Genomic DNA, 23,052 nt, shown 5'->3' on the forward strand with positions numbered 1-23,052 from the left:
ACTATGTGAATCAGGACTTCATGGTCAAATTGCTGCAAAGAAACCACTACTAAAGGACACCAATAAGAAGAAGAGACTTGCTTGGGCCATGAAACACGAGCAATGGACATTAGACTAGTGGAAATGTGTCTTTTGGTCTCGAATCCAAATTTGAGATTTTTGGGTCCAACCGCCATGTCTTTGTGAGACGCGGTGTGATGAACGGATGATCTCCGCATTTGTATTTCCCACCATAAAGCATGGAGGAGGAGGTGTTGCGGTGTGGGGTTGCTTTGCTTTGCTGGTGACACTGTCAGTGATTTATTTAGAATTCAAGACACACTTAACCAGAATTGCTACCACAGCATTCTGCAGCGATACACCATCCCATCTGGTTTGGGCTTAGTGGGACTATCATATATTTTTCAACTGGACAATGACCCAACACACCTCCAGGCTGTGTAAGAGCTATTTTACCAAGAATGAGAGTGATGGAGTGCTGTATTAGATGATGTGACTTTCACAACCCCCAACCTCAACCATATTGTGATGATTTGGGATGAGTCGGACCGCAGAGAGAAGGAAAAGCAGCCAACAAGTGCTCAGCATATGTGGGAACTCCCTCAAAACTGTTGGAAAAGTATTCCAGGTGAAGCTGGTTGAGAGAAGGCCAAGAGTGTGCAAAAGTGTCATCAAGGTTGTTGAAGAATCTCCAATATATTTTGATTTGTTTACATTTTTTTGTCTACTACATGATTCCATGTGTGCTATTTCATAGCTTTGATGTCTTCACTATTATTCTACAATGTAGAAAATAGTAAAAATAAAGAAAAACCCTTGAATGAGTAGGTATTCTAAAACGTTTGACTGCTAGTGTATTTATATGATAACATCTACTTTGGCAAGCAATTAATAAATATGATTGTGATAGGTATAACATGTATACTATGTAAAAAGTTTAATAATATTCGCCTGACATAAAATATGGAATTCTAAAAGGGCACAGTAGCCACACTGACATAGACGGAATCTGAAAATGTTCCAATGCTGAACTGAACACAGGGTAGTCTTGGATGATGCCTGTCTAAAAATAGCCTGTGTTCTGTCCTTGTATCACTGGTATCAGAGGCTTGGCCAGAAGCAGCACAAAACACAGAGGGCCTGAGCCATGTCACATGCTTTTCATCAGGCAAAATCTGATAAGAGACTAGGACAACAAGCCTCTTTATCTGGCCCAGAAAATCACTTTATGATATTCAATATCTTATTGTAGATCAGAACCCTCAGACCTCCTGACCATATCTGGCACAAACATTACTGATCAGGGGCAAACAGGACCACACTCAGTATCTGGATAATATGTGTGAAATGTTTGATAATATATGTGATATCAACAGATTGGTATTTTCTGGGTGACCTCAATATTGACTGGCTTTCATCAAGTTGCCTACTCAAGAAAAATCTTCAAACTTCAGTGCCTGCAACCTGGTTCAGGTTATCAGTAAACCTACTAGGGTATTTACAAACAGCACAGGAATGAAATCATCCATATGTGTTGATCACATCTTTACTTATACTGCAGCACAGGAATGAAATCATCCATATGTGTTGATCACATCTTTACTTATACTGCAGCACAGGAATGAAATCATCCATATGTGTTGATCACATCTTTACTTATACTGCAGCACAGGAATGAAATCATCCATATGTGTTGATCACATCTTTACTTATACTGCAGCACAGGAATGAAATCATCCATATGTGTTGATCACATCTTTACTTATACTGCAGCACAGGAATGAAATCATCCATATGTGTTGATCACATCTTTACTTATACTGCAGCACAGGAATGAAATCATCCATATGTGTTGTTCACATCTTTACTTATGCTGCAGAAATCTGCTCCAAAGCAGTATCCAAATCCATCGGATGCAGCTTTTGACATTATCGATTCTAATCTGCTGCTGGAAAAATGTGTTATGGCTTTACTGTCGAACAGAACAGAGGATGTTCTTTAATGGAAGGCTCTCCAACATAATCCAGGCAGAGTCAGGCATTCCCCATGGCAGCTGTCTAGGCCTCTTACTTTTTTCAATCTTTCCTAATGACCTGCCACTGTCTCTAAGTAAAGCCTGGGTGTCTATGTATGCTGATGACTCAACACTATACACGTCAGCTACCACAGTAAATTAAATCACTGCAACACTTAACAAAGAGCTGCAGTCAGTTTCAGAATGGGTTGGAAGAAATAAGTCAGTTCTAAATATTTTTACAAAACTAAACATCGTATTTGGGACAAATCATTCACTAAACCCTGAACTTCAACTAAATCTTGTAATGAATCATGTGGAAATTGAGCAAGGTGAGGTGTCTAAACTGCTAATAGTAACCCTGGAGTGTAAACTGTCATGATCAAAATATATTGATGCAATAGTAGCTAAGATGGGGAGAGTTTTGTTCATAATAAAGCGCAGCTCTGTCTTAACACTATTAACAGGGCAGGTCCAACAGGCCTTAGTTTTGTTACACCTGGACTACTGTCCAGTCGTGTGGTCAGGTGCCACAAAGAGGGATTTAGGATCATTACAATTGGCCCAGAATAGGGAAGAAGGGCTGGCCCTTAAATGTATACGGAGGGCTAACTTGTATTTGTGAGAAGTATTGACATGTTGAATGCACTGAGCTGTCTGTTTTAAACCTCTAGCACACAGCTCAGACACACATGCATACCCCACAAGACCTTCCACCAGAGGTCTCTTCACGAATCCAAAACAGACTATGGTAGGCGCACAGTACTATACTGAACAAAAATATAGTTGCAACATGTAACGTGTTGGTCCCATTAAAATGAGCTGAAATAAAAGATCCCAGAAATGTTCCATAGGCACAAAAAACGTATTTCTCTCAAATTTTACATACACATTTGTTTACATCTCTGTTAGTTAGCATTTCTCCTTTGCCTAGATAATCCATCCACCTAACAGGTGTGGCATATCAAAAAGATGATTAAACAGAATGATCCTTACACAGGCGCACCTTGTGCTAGGGACAATAAAAGGCCACTCTAAAATGTGCAGTTTTGTCACACAACACAATGCCACAGATGTCTCAAGTTTTGAAGGAGCGTACAATTGGCATGCGGACTGCAGGAATGTCCACCAGAGCTGATGCCAGAACATTGAGTGTTAATTTCTCTACCATAAGCTGCCTCCAACATTGTTTTAGAGAATATTGTAATACGTCCAACTGGCCTCACAACTGCAGACCACGTGTATGGCATCGTGTGGGCGAGCGGTTTGGTGATGTCAACGTTGTGAAAAGAGTGCCTCATGGTGGCGGTGGTGGTTATGATATGGGCAGGCATAAGCTACAGAACACAAAGAACACAATTGCATTTTAGAGAATGGCAATTTGAATGCAGAGATATTTGTTGTGCCATTCATCCGCCGCCATCTCCTCATGTTTTCTCATGAAAACGCACGGCCCCATGTCACAAGGTTCTGTATACAATTCCTGGAAGCTGAAAATGTCCAAGTTCTTCCATGGCCTGCATACTCACCAGACATGTCACCAATTGAGCAAGTTTGGGATGCTCTGGATCAACATGTATGATGGTGTGTTCCAGTTCCCGACAATATCCAGCAACTTTGCACAACCATTAAAAAGGGAGTGGGACAACATTCCATAGGCCATAATCAACAGCCTGATCAACTCTATGGCTGTTTCATTTGAGGACAAAAATGTTGAAAGCTGTGCCATTCAGGTGTGTATGGTAATTCCCAGACTCATGGTGTATGAACTAATACACAAAACAAAGCTTGATTCAACAGTTGTTAATTCAAGCTCATGATCGGTAATAGTTATTACTGAAAACACTAGAGAGATGTCCTAACTCTCCAAAATGTTGTGTGTGTGTGTGGATATATACAGTACCAGTCAAAAGTTTGGACACACCTACTCATTCAAGGGTTTTCTTTGTTTTTACTATTTTCTACATTGTATAATAATATTGAAGACATCAAAACTATGAAATAACACATATGGAATCATGTAATAACCAAAATAGTGTAAAACAAATCAAACTATATTTTAGATTTTACAAAGTAGCAACCCTTTGCCTTGATGACAGCATTGCACATTCTTGGCATTCTCTCAACCAGCTTCACCTGCAATGCTTTTCCAACAGTCTTGAAGGAGTTCCCACATATGCTGAGTTGGCTGCTTTTCCTTGACTCTGTGGTCCAACTCATACCAAACCATCTCAATTGGGTTGAGGTCGGGTGATTGTGGAGGCCAGGTCATCTGATGCAGCACTCTATCACTCTCATTCTTGGTCAAATAGCCCTTACACAGGCTGGAGATGTTTTGGGTCATTTTCCTGTTGAAAAACAAATGATAGTCCCACTAAGCGCAAACCAGATTGGATGGCGTATCGCTGTTGAATGCTGTGGTAGCCATGCTGGTTAAGTGTGCCTTGAATTCTAAATAAATCACAGACAGTGTCACCAGCAAAGCACCCCCACACCATCACACCTCCTCCTCCATGCTTCACAGTGAGAAACACACATGCGGAGATCATTCGTTCCCCACCTCTGCGTCTCACAAAGACACGGCAGTTGGAACCAAAAATCTCACACTAGGACTCATCAGACCAAAGGACAGATTTCCACCGGTCTAATGTCCATTGCTCATGTTTCTTTGCCTAAGAAAGTCTCTTATTCTTATTGGAGTCCTTTAGTAGTGGTTTCTTTGCAGCAATTTGACCATGAAGGCCTGATTCACGCAGTCTCCTCTGATCAGTTGATGTTGAGACGTGTCTGTTACTTGAACACTGTGAAGCATTTATTTGGGCTGCAATTTCTGAGGCTGGTAACTCTAATGAACTTATCCTCTGCAGCAGAGGGTCTTCCTTTCCTGTGGCGGTTCTCATGAGAGCCAGTTTCATCATAGCGCTTGATGGTTTTTGCGACTGCACTTGAAGAAACTCTAATAGTTCTTGACATTTTCCGCATTGACTGACCTTCATGTCTTAAAGTAATGATGGACTGTCTTTTCCCTTTCCTTATTTCAGCTGTTCTTGCCATAATATGGACTTGGTCTTTTACCAAATAGAGATATCTTCTGTATACCACCCCTACCTTGTCACAACACAACTGGGCTAATACAACAATTCTGATAAAAAATAAATAACAATGTGCACATTTTATGGACATTTTAAAAAGTGTGTAATTATTACATTTTTATGAATTTGATATTCAAAATGTTTCTAGTAAGTGAATATCTCAGAAATAGATTAGTGAGTTGTCATCACTGTGTAATTTGTTTTACATTAAATAAGAACTTATCAACAAAAAATTGCCCTGCCTCAACTATGTCTTTCACCTACTGTACCCATTGACTGTAATGCCATTTTTTTTTTAAATTTACTTCCTGAAAACCACTACAGTGGACTACAGAGGACAACATCTTTTTTGGTAACGTGTTTTTTCTCACCCCAAACACTTTGACTTGTGTTACTTAAAAACAAAAGTGAAAATACCAAACTTTTTTGGTGGGGGGGGGGGGGGTCTCAGGAGGTTATTAAATCTGACTTCTCTATGCGGCCTTCCATGGAATTTGTCTTTCTGGGCCGCATGTCAAAAACTGTAGGAGCAATCAAAACCGTGCGTCTAGACTGGAACCTGCCCCTTGGTTCATGCAGGAACCAATGGCATACTCGATGGGGGCGTTCTTGCAAATGGAATGCCTATATGCAGGAACGCCCGCAATTGCGGGCTGCAACTATTACCTAGAAATGCTCGAGTTGAGCCGTCACGCCCACTGCTCGTAGAAAATCCGCATCCATAACCGCAAATGTACATGTGCACACAAATGTCCCCTCGAAACATATTTATTAGCTGAATGTGTGCCCACTGTACCCTCTTACAGGCTGACCACACTGCTCGCCTCGCGTGCGCGAGAGTTGCAAAATACATTTTGAAATCTATGTTATTCAATTATTGCACCCACACTGCTCGCGCCAACGAGCGTCTGCTTTGCCAAGGGCTAAAATAGAAATCCGTTCTATTTCTGACACCGATCACGCTGCAAGTCCTGCCTCTCCCATCTCCTCATTGGTTTATAGAAGCAGGTACCCACGTGCCATCTCCGCATTGGTTATACCCACGTAGGTGACTGAAAGACGAACAAGGTCAGTGGCGGTAATGCACCTAATTTATGAAAGTTGCCAATCGCAATATAAAGTCAAGAGAAGAAAAGGCCTGGAAGGAAGAGAGATGACTAGAAGCGATTCGGTTGACTGTTTTATGTGTGGATTAATTGTCGGAGTAGAGGACTGTGCATTTCAGGTAAAATAACAACTCAATGTTTATATCCCAGGACAAATTAGCTAGCAACAGCAAGCTAGCTAAATAGGACAAATTAGCTAGCAAGTGCAAGCTAACTTGCTAAATTGCCATAAATGTTTAATGCTTTTCGACCTGTCCCCAAATTAATATAATTGTTTCAGTTTGTTTTGATATTTTAACCTGTGTGTCATGATCGCGTTTGGTGTGGGGGGACAAAATACATTTATGCACGATGGCGCATGCGCGCAGCCGGTTTGGGTTCATGTTACAGGCTGACTACACCGCTCGCATCGCGTGCGTGAGCGTTGCAAAATAAATTTTGAAATCTATATTTTTCAATTATTGCACACACACTGCTCGCGTGTGCCAACGAGCATCTGCGTTGCCAAGGGCTAAAATAGAAGTCAGTTCTATTTCTGACGCAGATCGCGCTGCAAGTCCTGCCTCTCCCATCTCCTCATTGGTTTATAGAAGAAGGTACCCACGTGCCATTTCCTCATTGGTTATACCCACGTAGGTGACTGAAAGACGAACAAGGTCAGTGGCGGTAATGCACCTAATTTATGAAAGTTGCCAATCGCAATATAAAGTCAAGAGAAGAAAAAGCCTAGGAGGGGAGATGACTAGAAACGATTCGGTCGACCGTTTTATGTGTGGATTAATTGTCGGAGTAGAGGACCTTGTGCATTTCAGGTAAAATAACAACTCAATGTTTATATCCCAGGACAAATTAGCTAGCAACAGCAAGCTAGCTAAATAGGACAAATTAGCTAGCAAGTGCAAGCATAAATGTATAATTCGACCTGTCCCCAAATGAATGTAATTGGTTGAGTTTGTTTTGATATTTTAACCTGCTTGTCGTGATCGCATTTGGTGTGGGGGGACAAAATAAATGTATGCACGATGGCGCACGCGCGCAGCCGGTTTGGGTTCCGTGTTATTCATGTGCTAATAGCGCAATTTAAACCATTCAAATGTTAAGTCGAAGGCTTGTCAACAATACCCCCCCCCCCCCCCCCCCCCCCCCATGATGAGTTGAAAATAAAACTTACTGCGTCAACTCCTGATGCTAGGATGGCCACGGAAAGACATAGAAACAGAAACCTAAAAGAAAGGGGAGAGTAATACACATTTAATACACATTTCACATTTTACACGGACAATTGCTTCACATAACCGGGCCCATTGAGCACACAATGCCACTTACTTCAGGCTCTTCAGTTCAATCTGGTGTCTTGTCTGCATTGTCCCGCTCATATGAACTTCAAACTTCATTCTTACTGCGCTTATCTTCTTCTCCAGGTGCGACTGCCCGAATGCATATCGGGCGGGCCACGAACGAAACTGAGACCCCAAAAAAATTCTATTTATTTGTTGAACTGGACATTATAAAATTACATTTAGAATATCAAAACGTTTGACACCGTTCGCCACACGCGTGCATATGTTTGTGAAAGGTACCTATTTTTGGTGGACAGTATTATTAAATTAATTGATTTACACATGATATTCAAAACAAATTGGTGCAGTTAGAAATAGCCTTCAAGAATGGTTGGATTTGGAAAGCGACTTTGTCTGTAGGCTTTACGCCTGGGCTGTCATACCCCTGTAGGCTATTAACAATGGAAATGGCAAAACAACATAAGACCTCTAGTCTGTAGCTATTGAACGAGACAACAATTAGCACAAAAAGCACTTACAGTCGTTGTGTGCACTCGTCCTGGGATGTGTTGCGCTGTCGGGGAAGAGTCTCGCGGCAAGAACTCAAATCACCGCACAGTTGTCCCGGTCGCTCGCGTACCACACTATCCTCAAATATACAGACAAAATTACCAAAAGACTGAGGGCAGTCTTTCTCCTAACAGTCAAAAATTGAAGTGGTCCTTTGTAACAGGGCTGTGTCCGTGCGTATGGGTGAGGGTGGTCGTAAATAGGGGGTGGGGTGGACGAGAAACAAGAACAAGTTGCATTGCTCAGAAGCTCACAACGTCTTGGGCAAAGATGCAGCCCAACGCAGTACACATGATCTGCTGGTAATCTACATTCCCCCTGAAGAACAAGAACGTTTCAACAAGTGGTCTTTAGTGGGCATTCGGCACAGTTGTACATACGTTTCCATTGCACCCCATCGCAATGATGGTCCATAGTGGTACGCTGGTTCTGTTGGTGGCTGTATCCTACACTATATTTCGGACAGAGGCTAAGGTAAGGGCAATTTAACTCACTTTTTTAATTAAGATGTACAAAACGTAGTATGTTACTACTATCTATGTGTCAACTTGAGAAGCAGGCTATAAGTTGTGTGTTTAGAGTTTGGAGTTTTGTGAGGCACACTCATGGTGAGCGCCATGTCTCTCCAAGACTCAGCAGTGACCAGTGAGTGCGTGTGTTATGTTGTAAAATGTATTGAAACTTATCCATTTCTAATATTGCAATATATAGAGCTATGCAGTAGTTGTGAATATAGCCAAATATTGTCATGTCCAAACTCAGGGTAGCAAATTCTTAGGACTTGTCACCATTTATCAGGATCATATTGGACATCCAATGAATGCTTCAGAATTACAATTAAAAACATAGACAGATTTTCTTTGGATTTTTATGTCAAAAACAAACACAATTTAAATACGTGCTCCAAATATATAAACATATTCATTATATTTTGGTTATTAAAATACTTACATTAGACATCATGATACTCTGAATGTAATGGGTTCACTTTCACAATACATGCTGCTCTGACTTATTCTGGCATCCTACCTCCAGAGCAAGGCAGCATGGTCAGTCACAGGGTTTAATGTGGGTCTGAGAATCTCTACAGAGACATTATTCTGTTAGGAGCGCTCTGTTCTGTCTGTTTTTGACAGTAGCTTATATGCAGCTCAGTGACGAGTGAAAATCTGTATTTCATATTACAGTAAACCTAATGTAATATAAATACGGTATCATTATTTAGATATCAAGCCGTTTTCAAGTTTGGGCAGAGCTGAAATAATTATAACACCTAGACAACTTGACAGTCACTTTAAAAGATAATTCAAAAGGTTCAATAAATAATCAATAAAATCATTAAGTCATCAAATCATTGCTTAAATGGGCAGATCAAATCAAAAGGCAAATCAAATAGTCAAAGGAAAAGGGGGGAGAAGGGAAATCAATACATATTTCTTGGATGTTTGCTTTCATTTCGCAGTGTGAGTGAATCTTGCTTGAGATTGGGGTTTTTGCTTGAGTGGTTGGTCTGGTTATATGGTTCACAGTCTGTCTGTGTCCTTTTGTTGGGGCAGGAGAAGGGGTGGGGTCTGGGCTCGCAGCAGTTGGGTAGGGTGGCAGTTAGTTTGGCCGCTGCTGTATCCAGGGTTGGCGAAGGGGTTGATGCTGGGTCTGGTGTTGGGACTGGGCACCGAGAACCAGGATCCAGGAAAACAAGGGGCTGCTGCAGGTGCTGGGTCGGGATCTGGGTCTGTAGAGCGGGAGAAAGGACAACCTGAGGAGCAAACAGACACACAAGGAAGCCCTAGACCCGGAGATCAGTGGTGGCATTTCCCTGTGGCCTGCTCCCTCCGGGGTGAAGGTCTGATGTTTGGTCTCATCTGGTGGTCTGGTGCTGGGACTGGTACTGGAAATCAGGAACTGGGTTGGTGCTGGTGCTGTGACTGGGCCTGCAGAAGGGAGGAAGGACAACCTGATGATTAAGCAGGCACACAAGGTAGCCCACAGGGTAGCAGGCACACAGGCACACTTCCCTGTGGTCCGCCCACTCCGGGGGAAGGTCTGATGTTTGGTCCCTCCCCTGCACCTTGTCTGGTGGTCTGCTGCTGGGACAGGTACTGGAAACCAGGAACTGGGCAGAGGGGAGGAAGGTCAATGATGGCACTCCCCTGTGGTCCGCCTTCTCCGGGTGAAGGTTAGATGTTTGGTGCTGCGACTGGGCCTGCAGAGGGGAGGAAGTACAACCTGATGATCAAGCAAGCACACAAGGGAGCCCCTAGACCTGGAGGTCAGTGGTGGTACTCCCCTGTGGTCTGCTCGCTTTGAGTGAAGAATAGATGTTTGGTCTTTCCTCTGCGCCTCGTCTGGTGTTCTAGTGCTGGGACTGGTGCTGGATCTGCAGGGGGAGGAAGGACAACCTCAGAGTGAGCAGACACACCTGGAAGCCAGTGACTCAGAGGTCAATGGAGGCAGTCCCCTGTGGTCAGGTTGCTCCAGCCGTAGGTTGGTATCTTTAAGGCAGTGTTTCCCAAACTCGGTCCTCTGGACCCCAAGGGGTGCTTGTTTTTTGTTGTTGTTCACCAAGCCCCACACAGCTGATTCAAATAATCAACTAATCATCAAGCTTTGATTATTTGAGTCTTCTGTGTTGTACTAGGACAAACAACTTAAACGTGCACCCCTTGGGGTCCTGGAGACCGTGTTTGGGATCCCTGCTTTAAGGGTTTCCTTCCTCAGCGCCCTTGTTGTGGTGGTATTCTCTGGTCTGGTCTCTCCTTCTGTTGAACTGCTCCGGATGGTTGGCGGTTGGATGGTCCTGGTCTGGATGGTGGCCTGAGAAGGGCAGATGGAAAGAAAAGTAGGGGAGGAGGGCTGTGGGCCAGGGGGTAGGTGAAGTAAAGCCTAGCCACGACAGCGTGTGTATATGTACTGTATGTTCATATGGCATACCTACTTCTGTATCTCTGTGCTTTTTTAATAGTTTGTAAATGAACTCTACGCTTTCAGAAATGTATTTAACTATATAGAAGCCTGTGGTCAGTTAATTTGTGTGTCAGTGTATATCTATATCAGCTGCAAGTGTCTGCACCATCCAACACTTCACTTCCCTACACTGACAGACAGCTCCCATTGCATTTTATCACAGCCCGGCTGTGCTCTGGTAATGTGTAGAGAATGCTGAACATGCAGCCCCCTCACCTCCCCTCCCATCCATAGGGACATGGCTATACATTTTCATTAGCTGGGAAGGCAGTGGTATATGGAAGGTTAGAAGAGTATCACTGTCAAGACATAGACTGTTTGGACAGGTTGACTGGAGCCATAACGCCCCTATCTACTTGAAAGAAGGTTTAGAAAGGATAGAGGGCAGACATGTACATAAAATACAGTGTTATTAGTCTATTAGTACTTAAAGGGATACTTCACGGTTCTGGCCCTTTATCTACTACCCCAGAGTCAGATGAACTCGTGGATATAATTTTTATGTCTCTGCATCCAGTATGAAGAAAGTTAGAGGTAGTTTCATGAGCCAATGCTAACTAGTGTTAGCACAATTCCTGGATGTCTATGGTATCTGCTAGCATGCTAGCAGTTACCACAGACTTTCAGTCATTGAGCTACCGCTAGTTAGCAACTTCCTTCAAACTACACAGAGAGACATAAAAATGGTGTCCACGAGTTCATCTGACTCTGGGGAAATAGATAAAGGGCCTCATTGCCAACATCCTGAAGTATCCCTTTAACACTGCATTTACATTTTTGATAAGAAGAAATAAGTACATCTGCCCGACAGATTGATCTCTGTGTGTGTGTGTGTGTGTGTGTGTGTGTGTGTGTGTGTGTGTGTGTGTGTGTGTGTGTGTGTGTGTGTGTGTGTGTGTTTGTAGCACGCGTGTAGCAAGGTTATTATAATTTTGTGATTCAATATTTGTTTTTATTTCTATTAGTTAGATTTGTATTTTAAATGCAGTTGCAGTTAGTTTTCAGACTTGATTTACTAGTTTTTGTTTAGTTTCTTTGTGATACATATATTTAGATTGTTTTTATTTTTAGTGTTGGGGACAGAAAGTAGCCTATGCATGGGAGGCTAGGACTCATGTATGCGTTGTAGGCCTGTAGTTCATTTTTTGGGATGTCACTTCTTGCCACTTGCAGTCAGTAATAAGGTGATGGGCCAGGATCATAGACTTGGGTAGATATAACATCTCTGTATCTGTGTCATAATGGCGCCTGGGGAGCCATTGAGGCCATCTCATCATGAAATAGTACATTTTCTTCTTCACAAGTAAAATTAATTGGCTGATCCCTCCTGATGACCCATCTGTCACCACTCATGCCAAACAGGTCATCAGGAGGGATCAGCCAATGATCAGCCAAAAACACAGGCTTTTGGCCACTATAGGACTCCACACAACTCCATGGCCAGGACATAGGTTTGGTTAGGTTTAAATTATAAAGCAATCTTAATGTGACTTGGATTTAAATGATAAGTGCCTAGACTGGTGCAAGAAATATGGTGCAAGGAAACTATTTTGCCCATGTTTACACCAATCCAATGCTTTTTTAAACTTTGGTAGTAGATGTAAGAAAAATCAGGTACAACAAATGAAGTCATGGCACATTTAACATGTTATGTTTATGTAATATTAATGATGTATCACTGACTAACCCCATAGGTTTAATAAAAACAGCTGCAGCAAAAACATAATCAATACAACACTTCTTCACAAATCTATTAGTTCACAGCCAGCCAGTCAGCTTGTGTGTGTGTGATTCTGTTCAACCAAACAAGACTTTGTGGTTTATCTTCAAGCAGACTCTGCGTTCCAGAGAGGTGGTCCTTTGTTTTCTCAAGACTGATGTCAGGCTGAATATTCTCTCAACGAACGCTTGGGTTGACCTCAGACACAATATTTGGTGCAAGGAAGTTATAATTCTGAATAACTGTGGTCGAGATGCTTGCTGAATTCAACGTGCTGAATTCAACGTGCTGCTTTCACGGCTGTACTCTCTGATTTGCTGAAGTACACAAGATTCTGCTTCCCTCATCAGTGGCTCCATCTCTGTTGAGCGAAGTGCCAGAGACGCATTTGGGTCCATATGGCAAGCTGCTGCAGGGGTTGGATCGAAGTTGGCTGCCAGAGAATTCTGTATGCATTCGAAGCGCTCACACAGTGACTTCAGGGGGACCTGTGCCAACTGTTTTGCAAGAGTAGTTGACTGCAAGTGTGCCTCAAGGCTGAGAAGACACGGCACCACATCAGACAGATTGAAGTTGGTCGGTGTGGATTGCGAACGGCTTCAGCAACTTCACAAGCTGCTCTAGCTTAGCTGAGTCGCTGGTCAGCAAGTTGGTCGGAGTGGATTGCGAACAGCTCTAGCAACTTCACAAGTTGCTCTAGCTTGGCCCAGTTACGCTCTGTGCTCACCCTCTGATTTCTTTCCTGTTAGCTAGTGATAGTGATGCACAAGCGAGACCAATTTGAAACAACAGCATCTACTGATCAGATCAAAAAAAATCTAGCTGCAATAGAGCATGTTGAGAAATATGATAATGATTGCTTTCGGCTTAACACTGGTTATTAACACTAACACATTGGTTATTTTACACAAATGATTGTTCATGTACACTTACAGAGTTCATTTAACACCTGAAACTAGAAATGTTACACTGAAAACTTTCCCAGAAATACTCATGTTGGAATTCTGGTCTGTGATTGAGAATTACTAATAAACAGAGAAGAGAGAAGAAGAGGGGGAGGAAGAAGATGATGAGGGGAGCTTGGAGAAAAACATGTATGCTGGAAGTTTCCTATGAGCCTAAAAAAATATCTAGAGAATTAATAATAGTTAGCGCTGATGTACTTGCTAGTTAAGTGAATGAACTGTAAAACCACAACTAACCACAAGGCATACCATGCTAATATGGGCCTTTTTAAATCAGTGTGTGTGTGTGTTTGGAAGGAGAACAGTAGGACACCGTACATGTGGACAGACTACCCCCCAGAGATTTAGAGGGCTGAGGAGAGGTGGAAGAGGGAGAGGGATGGGGAAAGGAAAGGGGAAGGAAAAGTGAACGTGGGTGTGAGAAAAAACATTTGGCAGAACGTTTTGTGTTCTGTTGAATTCGATAGCGTTGCTGATTGGATGACACCATGGGAATAGAGAAAGAAAGAGCTAGAAAGAGTGAGGGAGAGAGTGAGTGAAGAGTTGCAACATTTTCTGCTCATCTGGATCTGGTATGGATTTACGTAAAGTGACCCGACCCACCCGCGGGAGCTGTGTTTGGATCAACAGCAGGGAGCTTGTGATCCTGGCAGATGTTCTCTCCATACGCCCGTCGAGACTAACATAGTCAATAGATAAACAGATTTATCTCTGAGGAACATTGGGCCTTTCAATACAATTACTTATTTAGGATGCTCTATTTTGGGGTTGAAAAAAAACGACCTGGCCTGAAATATTGTGCCATAAGTTTGTCTTTCTCTCACATGTGTCCTGCCATTAGGTTAATGTAAGTCCTGTGATACTGGTCAGTGACTTGGCTGTATTCCAGCTGTGTTTTTTTCTTCTGCATGTGTTTATCGCTTGTTTCTTGAGAGGGAAAAGACCTTGCTACTTACGTGCCTCCGGTTTGGTCTCCCTCTCAATCAGTGGGGCTAACACACACGCATACACTTACAAACCCTCTCTCCCTGGGCGGTCATGGTCAGTCAGGCCAGTGAGTCATCAGTCTCAGGAGGATGAACAGATTACTGGATGGAAAAGATGTGTGTGTGGGATGGGGGGGATTGGGAGAGTGGTGGGAATTGAAGATGAACTCCTCAGTGATTCCTAGTTTTTCCTCCTGTTTGGATCATGGTGTTCCCGAGGTCTTCCCAAGGGAGGAAGGCCGGAATGCCAAGGCGGAGGTAGCAGCACTTACTGCTGTTTATCTTCCTGCTCCACCGTGTGTGTGTGTGTGTGTGTGTGTGTGTGTGTGTGTGTGTGTGTGTGTGTGTGTGTGTGTGTGTGTGTGTGTGTGTGTGTGTGTGTGTGTGTGTGTGTGTGTGATTGTGTGATTGTTTGCTAATGTGGATTGTTGGTTGAGAAGATCAGGATTTTGGGTCACTGGGGAACTAACCTCCAACAGACAGTATTGATATTATTTGGGGAAGTTTTATTAGTCGTAATGTGCGGGATACATATGGTATACACCGTCCAAAGAAATGCTTACACACAGGTCACAGAACAGCATATGCCTGACACCTGACTCCCCCATTGTAAAAATGTCTACATTTGTGGGAGGTGTGTGTGTGTAGTGTATGTGTTTTCATAGGGATCCCTGGGTGGGCTACTCCCAAGTTAATGCTCCTCTGCCCTCAATTTTCGAGTGTGTCAGGTATGCCCCTCTGTGTGTGTTCCTTCTCTGTGCCAGGCAGGGAGAGGATTAGATGATGGATAAGCACAGCGAAACCCCTCTATTCAGCCTGGTTTAAGGCTCAGTCTGATCTGTCATGGTACCACTAAAGCACATCTAGTGTTTTTCCTCTGTCTCTCTCCCACACAGACTGACAATAGAAATACCTGCCTCTGTCTTCTCTCACAATATTAACTCTATAGTTTATCAGTAATGTCTTTAATATCACATATCCAAACTGAAGATCCACTCTATATGCAATTGGCCTTATCCATAGGATCCCATACTCTATAAGATCCCCTATCCCAACAGAATGAAGGTCCACTCTGTTTACATGAGGCCTAGTCTGTAAGCTCAGCTATCCCAAGAGAGTGGCTAGAGTGAACATGTCCCAAGGTATTGTGTTGACAATTATGGGTGAAGTGGGTGAAACCTAATCCTCAGCTGTAGTTAATGTGTAACGATGTAATACATCCCCTCGTCTGACACTTGTGCAGCAGAAAGGGTGGGGGTGTAAAGAGAGAGGGAAGGAGTGAGGGGATGTAGAGGAAGAAAAGGGTAGGTGAGAGCGAGTCTACTAGCCCCCCCTCTTGACCTAGTCTACTAGCCCCCCCCCCCCCCCCCCTTGCCTCAGCCCTCTCTGGTGCTCTGCTGGTGATTATAATGAGGCTGATGACTTAACTAGATCTGTTAAGCAATGTTCTGTGTTTTCACCTATTCTGCCATGCTCTGTCATTTTTAGACCCCATAGGTCACCGCAGACTCTACTTACTAGAGCAGATATGGAGACCAGACCAGGATAAGGGTCAGGGGTCACAGTAACATAATTTATGAATCAGGCAGAATAGAAATGGGTGTCTTAGCGTGTAAGTAGCACGGGGAAGCTTTTGTTATTGGAGTCTGTGACCAAGTCAGTAAATGGAAAGCACTGTTTGTGTAATTGTGTGTGTGAGTGTGTCAGACGGATTAATATTTGAACTGGCCTAAGAAGGGAAAATTTGCTTAGTTTGTGTCCAGTCTCTAAAACAACTTAGGACATCTCCATGGCAACTATCAAAATTCACATCGGTCATTAGCCATTTCTATTTTTGACTCTCTCTCCTTTCTAAATGTTATGTTACACTCTTTGATGTTCTGTTATAAATAATACTTTTAAAAATGTTACAGATAAACAGCACGTCTGTTTCTCCTCTGCCCCACATCTCCCATCAGTTTAGTTCATGACTGGCTTATTATCTATGTTGTGTGTTTCTAGAACACATTGGCTAGGTCTCAAGTCATTAACCTGTGACATTAAGTAGTTGTAACCTTTTCAGGCTCTTTAGGGAATGTGCAGGTCATGGCTCGTCATTAGGGATAGTTCTCTGTTACCTTTCAACTTTCAGGCAGATTCCCAGGCTCAACCTTCTTTGTAATTTAACAGACACTTATACAGTGCATACATTTTCATTATTTTTTGTACTGGTCCCCCATGGGAATCGAACACACAACCCTGGCGCTACACGGGACTAAATATCACCATACAAATCAAATCAAATTAATAGAATCTTTCTGGCTGCACAGATGTGTAATGCCTGCCTTACACAGCACATACTGTTCTGTTGATGAATTGACAGCTGTCTGGATGTCTTTCTTGATATCTGTCCTTCATAAGCCAGAACTGTGTTTCTGTTTTGTTTTTGGCTTGTTTGTGCAGCTGTTTGTCTGTGAAGCTCAGAGAATGCAGTGAATAAGGAGGGAGTGATAACTTACATGCACACACACACACACAACCCCCTACGCCCCACACCCCTCACGTGTGTAACTGGGTCACATGGTGAACTCATGGGGTTAGCCCAGGGTTAGTGGTTTAGGTTCAGACAGGGAGGACCAGAGGTGAACCTCCTGACTTTCTGTCCCCTCTGAGAGAGATGTTTCCCCCTGTCCCTCCCTTCCCCTCTGAGAGAGATAATTTCCCCCTGTCCCTCCCTTCCCCTCTGAGAGAGATAATTTCCCCTTTCGTCACCCTCCATGACTGGGCCCCTTCAAATAGCTTTGTTCCTTCAATATAATTGTTATTGCCATTAGTCCATTATGTTGCTTTGTGGGCCTTTGCCACACCTAAAACACTGTTTTACCTCAAAAAATATATGGGGATACACTGTAAGACAAGGTGGAAGGGAGGAAGGGTGTGTGTGTGTGTGTGTGTGTGTGTGTGTGTGTGTGTGTGTGTGTGTGTGTGTGTGTGTGTGTGTGTGTGTGTGTGTGTATTGAAGCTGAGGTGAGGTTGGATGGACATAGACACACCTAAAGTAGAAAGAGTCAAATCATCTCCATGTTTTGTCAGTGTTATGTTTTTAAAGTGGTAGACATACTAACCAACCAGCCCATGTCTAGAAAAATAGAGCAACATTTATAATTTTCTCTGCTAGTATAATATGGTTTAGTGGTCACCCCTCATATACTCTCCCCTCTGTTGTCTGGACCATAAGGTCACGCACTCAAGCCTGACTGGTATATGGTTACTTTACTTTGCAACACACACACACACACGCACACGCACACGCACACGCACACACACACACACACACACACACAAACTGGTGTATAGTTACTTTACCATACATCAGACATGTTATTTGTTCTTATGGAAGCATGGTGATTTGTGAGAGCAGATTCCTGTTATGGTCCTTCTCTGTCATGTGAGTGACTGTAGGCTCTAATTCACACGACCTGAGAACGCAGACGTAGCCATGACTGGTTCTTTATTCCGCTTTCCTTAAAGAACAGATGCTCAATTCATTTCTCTCAACGTTGCCCTACTTTTTGTTGTTGCCCTAGCTTGATGTTTTGTCCCGTCGGCTTATTGGACTATTCATTTGTTCAGCTTGATATGATTCTATTATATTGCAGATTTCCTGAGCGCTCTGCGGTGGTATCTGACAAGCTAAGCCAGTCATATGATTGTATATACTTACTTTATATCTCAATCTCTGGGCCACAAGCATCTATAGACATGTACAGTATTGTCTTAATGTCCTATGCATTTTTGAGCCAGTGTGAAGGCAGATTTACCATTTTAACTGAACCTAGATCAGAGCCACTCATCAATCCCTGTTATCTCTATTCCCATCTCCTTCAACAAAGAACAGGCATGAGAACAGTGGTGCATGTCAGTTGTAGTGGTCTCTAATGTCATAATTTAGGGTTGTAGACTGGGGGTATGTGATCACTAGGGCCGGGACGATATACTAGGGCTGGAAATTGCCAGGGACCTCACGATACAATATTATCACGATACTTAAGTGCCAATCTCGCAGCTCATGATTCTGTATGTTTTGCGATTTGAGGTTTAAAACATATTGCTCTGTATGTCTGCTGCAGAGAGACGAGAGAGCATGAGAATTTATTTTGATCAGTCATTGCAATAAAAGCAAGGTGTGGACTCGAGTCAGATGACTTGGATTCGAGTCTGACTCGTGTCACAAATTTGATGACTTGACTTGATAGAAAATAGAACAACTTGAGACTTGACTTGAAGCCTCAAGACTCGGGACTCAATTTACGCTGATTACTTGAAATTATCTGGCTAGATTTTGTAAAGTTTTGTCACTGATTTTGTGGCACGGAGTCTCATTGGATTAGGCTACTCTCCACGCAGCCAAAGATAGTATCGCACTTGCAATTTTTTTTTGATTGGCTAGTGAAACGCACACTCTGCCCTCTGATTGGACCAGAAATCTGTCAATCAACAAAGGTCTGATGAACTACAATAGCGCAGTGAGAAGGTTTTGGGGGAGTCCTGTGAAACTGAATGGGAAAAGACATAAAAAATTCATATATCCGAGGTGTACAGTTCATTCGGAAAGTACTCAGACCGCTTTACTTTGTCCACATTTTGTTACGTTACCCCATAATGACAAAGTAAAAACAGGTTTTTAGATTTTTTTGCCAAGTGTGTGTGTGTGTGTGTGTACATATAAAACTGAAATATCACATTTACATAAGTATTCAGACCCTTTACTCAGTACTTTGTTGAAGCACATTTGTCAATGGTTACATCCTCGAGTCTTCTTGGGTATGACGCTACAAGCTTGGCAAACCTCTGGAGTTTCTTCCATTCTTCTCTGCAGATCCTCTCAAGCTCTGTCACGTTGGATGGGAAGCGTCACTGCACAGCTATTTTCAGGTCTCTCCAGAGATGTTTGAGCAGGCTCAAGTCCGGGCTCTGGCTGGGCCACTCAAGGACATTTAGAGACTTGCGTTGTCTTGGCTGTGTGCTTAGGGTCGTTGTCCTGTTGGAAGGTGAACCTTCGCCCAGTCTGAGTTCTTGAGCACTCTGGAGAAAGTTTTCATCAAGGATATCTCTGTACTTGCTCCGTTCATCTTTGCCTCGATCTTGACTAATCTCCCAGTCCCTGCCAATGAAAAACATCCCCGCAGCATGATTCTGCCACCGCCATGCTTCACCGTAGGGGTAGTACCATGTTTCCTCCAGATGATTGGCATTCAGGCCATAGACCTCAATCTTGGTTTTATCAGACCAGAGAATCTTGTTTCTCATGGTGTGAGAGTCATTAGGTGCCTTTTGGCAAACTCTACCATCAATGCCTGATTGGTGGAGTGCTGCAGAGATGGTTGTTGTTCTGGAACTATTAATTGTTTCCCCCTTCACTAGACGATACAAGTATTGCGATACTCATCAGTATCGTGGCAAGGAAACAAAACACAAAGTGAATTTTACTTATTTAAGAAAACAGCTTTTTGTTGGAAACAAACATCATTATGTTGTCATCCAGACTAGAGCACCCAATATTTTATATACAGCAGGTATTTTTAAGGACCAAGAAGTTTGATCTGATTTGTGTTTTCCTTTTTGCCATGGAAAAAATACTCAGCCCTAGTGATGGCTACAGGTAAAGACAAACAGGGGAACTGGCAGCACTGAGTAAGTATCTAAGAGATGTGGCTGGTATGGTAATAGTTTTAATAGTAATCAGCTGTACTGTTCTGTGGTGGTGGCTGGAGGGGTCTGGGAGAGATGGGGAAATGGAGGAAGTTATGAAGCATCTCTCGCCCTCTCTCTCCCTCTCACTCTCTGTCTGTTTCCACTCCACTCGCTGGTCCCATGTCAGAGGTGATTGTGTCAGTGTGATTCCTTCCATGGCAACAAATACTTTCCTTACATGACCAGAAAAAGCCCTTGGGTGTTTGGTTGGGAAATGGAACAATGTATGTGGGAAAACACACACACACACACTTTTGGACAATGGAACTGCTCCTGTAGCTACGGTCCAAATGGCCTAGCAGACACCTGTATACTCCCATATGGAGTCACTGAGTCAGCCCATTATTAGTGTGTTCCTCTGTTTCTCCCTCACTGGCTTCAGTAGATTTCTTTGTTTCTCTTTCAATAGATCTCCAAGATGGTTCCTTGGATAAATATTTAAACTGGTGGTTTCTTGGCCAGTCCTGGTCAACCACAAGGATTTCAGAAGTGTCTTAATGGTGTTCTCATATTAGCTTCTTGGACAATACAAAACAGGGTCTGTTGAAGCCATAACTCCCATAAAAAGGACATGAGTTTACTGTCAAATCCCTCTTGATTCCACATCTCACATATTGGCTAACTTCTGCAATCCAGGAGGAGCTAATATCAGAGGACTGTTGCCATATCCTTTATTCTGTGGGGTATTTATTATGTCTTGCAATGGAAACCATTTACTGTTATAAGAACCAAACAGAAGCAAACAGAGAAAACGGAATGAAACGGAGGGACCTACCTGAATATGTTGAGTAAAAACGTTTTCGTTGCGAAACGTTTTCCATTTAGAGTAAACGGTTTAGATTAAACGTTTTGCAACAGAATATGTGGAATGAATGCACCTCTGGTGTGATCATTGAAAGTAAACATGGGCGTTGGTCTGACATAACCTCTTGTCACACACTCGCTGACCTGAAGGCCCCACCTCCTCCTCCTTGTTTGGGAGATGGGATACTTCCTGTATGGGATCAAAACACACATTATTTCTAAAATGTTTTGCTGAAAGAGACAGAGTGAGTGAGAGAGAACATGAGATACAGATTGTGTAAGAGAAAGGTAGGTAAAGTAATAGATTAGTTAATGTGAGTGCTCTTTGCCAGCTTAAAGGCCAAGGATAAGGGGCCTTCCCACTTCAGAGAGAAGGGCTTTCTCCTTCCTTTAGTCCACATCCTACATTCTACAGTAGTATACAGTCACACAGGAAGACACGCCAGAGACCGAGCAGGGGTACTCAGACTCTCTCAAGCCTGCAGTATCTCAAAGAGAGGGTTGGCTCACTCAATAAAACAAAACAGCTCTCTCCCTCTCTCAATACCCTATTTGTTCATAGAGAGAAAGAGCAGACTCCAGAAATGCTGCTGTCCTCCTAAGCCACCCACTCGCTCTCCTTCATAGACTATTTCAAGAGAAAGGGAGAGACAAAGAGAGACAGCGATTACAAGAGAGCACAGAAGCAACAGTCTCTCACCTTCACATCGCACACTGTAGGGAGAGTAATCACCAGTTTGTAGGTCAAGTGCTGAGAGTCTCACTGGGGATGATGGTGCTTCAGCTTCAGCCTCTTCTGATTTACTGGTGTTTTATAGGTCACACAACTCTGCATTATTCAGAGAACAGTCTCACAACACTGAAAACAGACACAGATGGGAGTGTGTGTGTTTTATTTGGCCAGTGCAACTTTTATATAGAAGTGTGTATCAGTTTTATGCGTAATTTATTTGAGAACAATGTGTGTGGGTGTGTGTTTGTGTATGTGTGTGCGTATTGTATTCCTGTAGGATTGTTAAGGAATGTTTATTATTTTATTGTGTGCAACAATAACCGCCCAAAAGTAATGATGCGTAGGCACACAATCAGACCTCTATACAGCATCCATCACGCACATACTAACACGGACAAGCGCGCACAAACACTTACACGTATATGGCTGTGACGGTCATTGGCCAGCCAAATGACCGCAGTCACCGTAATAACTGAGGAGAAGATGAATATGTGCTGTTTGTTGATTCAACTCAACAGACATTACAAAAAATACATTCTATAGATGCAGTAAAAAGGTCAATGGAACTCGACCAAAACAATGGAAATGTCATGGAAACGCGTGGGGGGAAAATGCAGCGGGGAACCTTTACGGAAAATGTGTTTTTGGAACTCTTCATGTGACATTTTACATGTGAAAACGAAAATTAGTCGCTATGATACACACACAGACAGTGCTTTTAACATAGTGTTTTCAACTTAAATATTTGACACACATGACTACATTGTGTATGTCTATTTATATTATTTCACCGGCATTTCTGCACGTTGGACTTCAAAGTAAACCTCAGCTTGTTAAAAATACACAAGAAAAACTATATCACATTGATTCAGGACTAACATCGAAACAAGATAATATGCCCCACCAACATTAGACAACTATAAAGAAAACTATTTTTTGTTGTTGTACCTTTATTCAACTAGGCAATGACAGCATAGGAACAGTGGGTTAACTGCCTTGTTCAGGGGCAGAACGACCGATTTTTACCTTGTCGCCTCGGGGATTCAATCTTGCAACCTTTCGGTTACTAGTCCAATGCTCTAACC

At 42.8% G+C, this 23,052-nt stretch overlaps 2 protein-coding genes across 2 annotated transcripts in view; one reads left to right on the top strand and one right to left on the bottom strand.

The window, feature by feature from the left end:
• Nucleotides 1-8,215, bottom strand: part of LOC129816800 (collagen alpha-2(IV) chain-like) — a 132,314-nt gene extending 124,099 nt beyond the window's left edge. The window contains exons 1-3 of the mRNA XM_055871701.1: nt 8,032-8,215; nt 7,539-7,675; nt 7,384-7,435 (exon numbers count right to left, since the gene is read on the bottom strand). Coding sequence (XP_055727676.1) covers nt 7,384-7,435; nt 7,539-7,606 — 120 coding nt within the window. The 5' untranslated portion in view covers nt 7,607-7,675; nt 8,032-8,215. The remainder of the gene's footprint in view (nt 1-7,383; nt 7,436-7,538; nt 7,676-8,031) is intronic.
• An 89-nt stretch (nt 8,216-8,304) lies between these two features.
• Nucleotides 8,305-23,052, top strand: part of LOC129816801 (collagen alpha-1(IV) chain-like) — a 69,893-nt gene continuing 55,145 nt past the window's right edge. Inside the window, exon 1 of the mRNA XM_055871702.1 lies at nt 8,305-8,536. Within this exon, the coding sequence (XP_055727677.1) occupies nt 8,465-8,536 (72 nt within the window). The 5' untranslated portion in view covers nt 8,305-8,464. The remainder of the gene's footprint in view (nt 8,537-23,052) is intronic.

Source organism: Salvelinus fontinalis, chromosome 19 (genome assembly GCF_029448725.1).
Source record: "Salvelinus fontinalis isolate EN_2023a chromosome 19, ASM2944872v1, whole genome shotgun sequence".
In the NCBI taxonomy this organism is placed as follows: Eukaryota; Metazoa; Chordata; class Actinopteri; order Salmoniformes; family Salmonidae; genus Salvelinus; species Salvelinus fontinalis.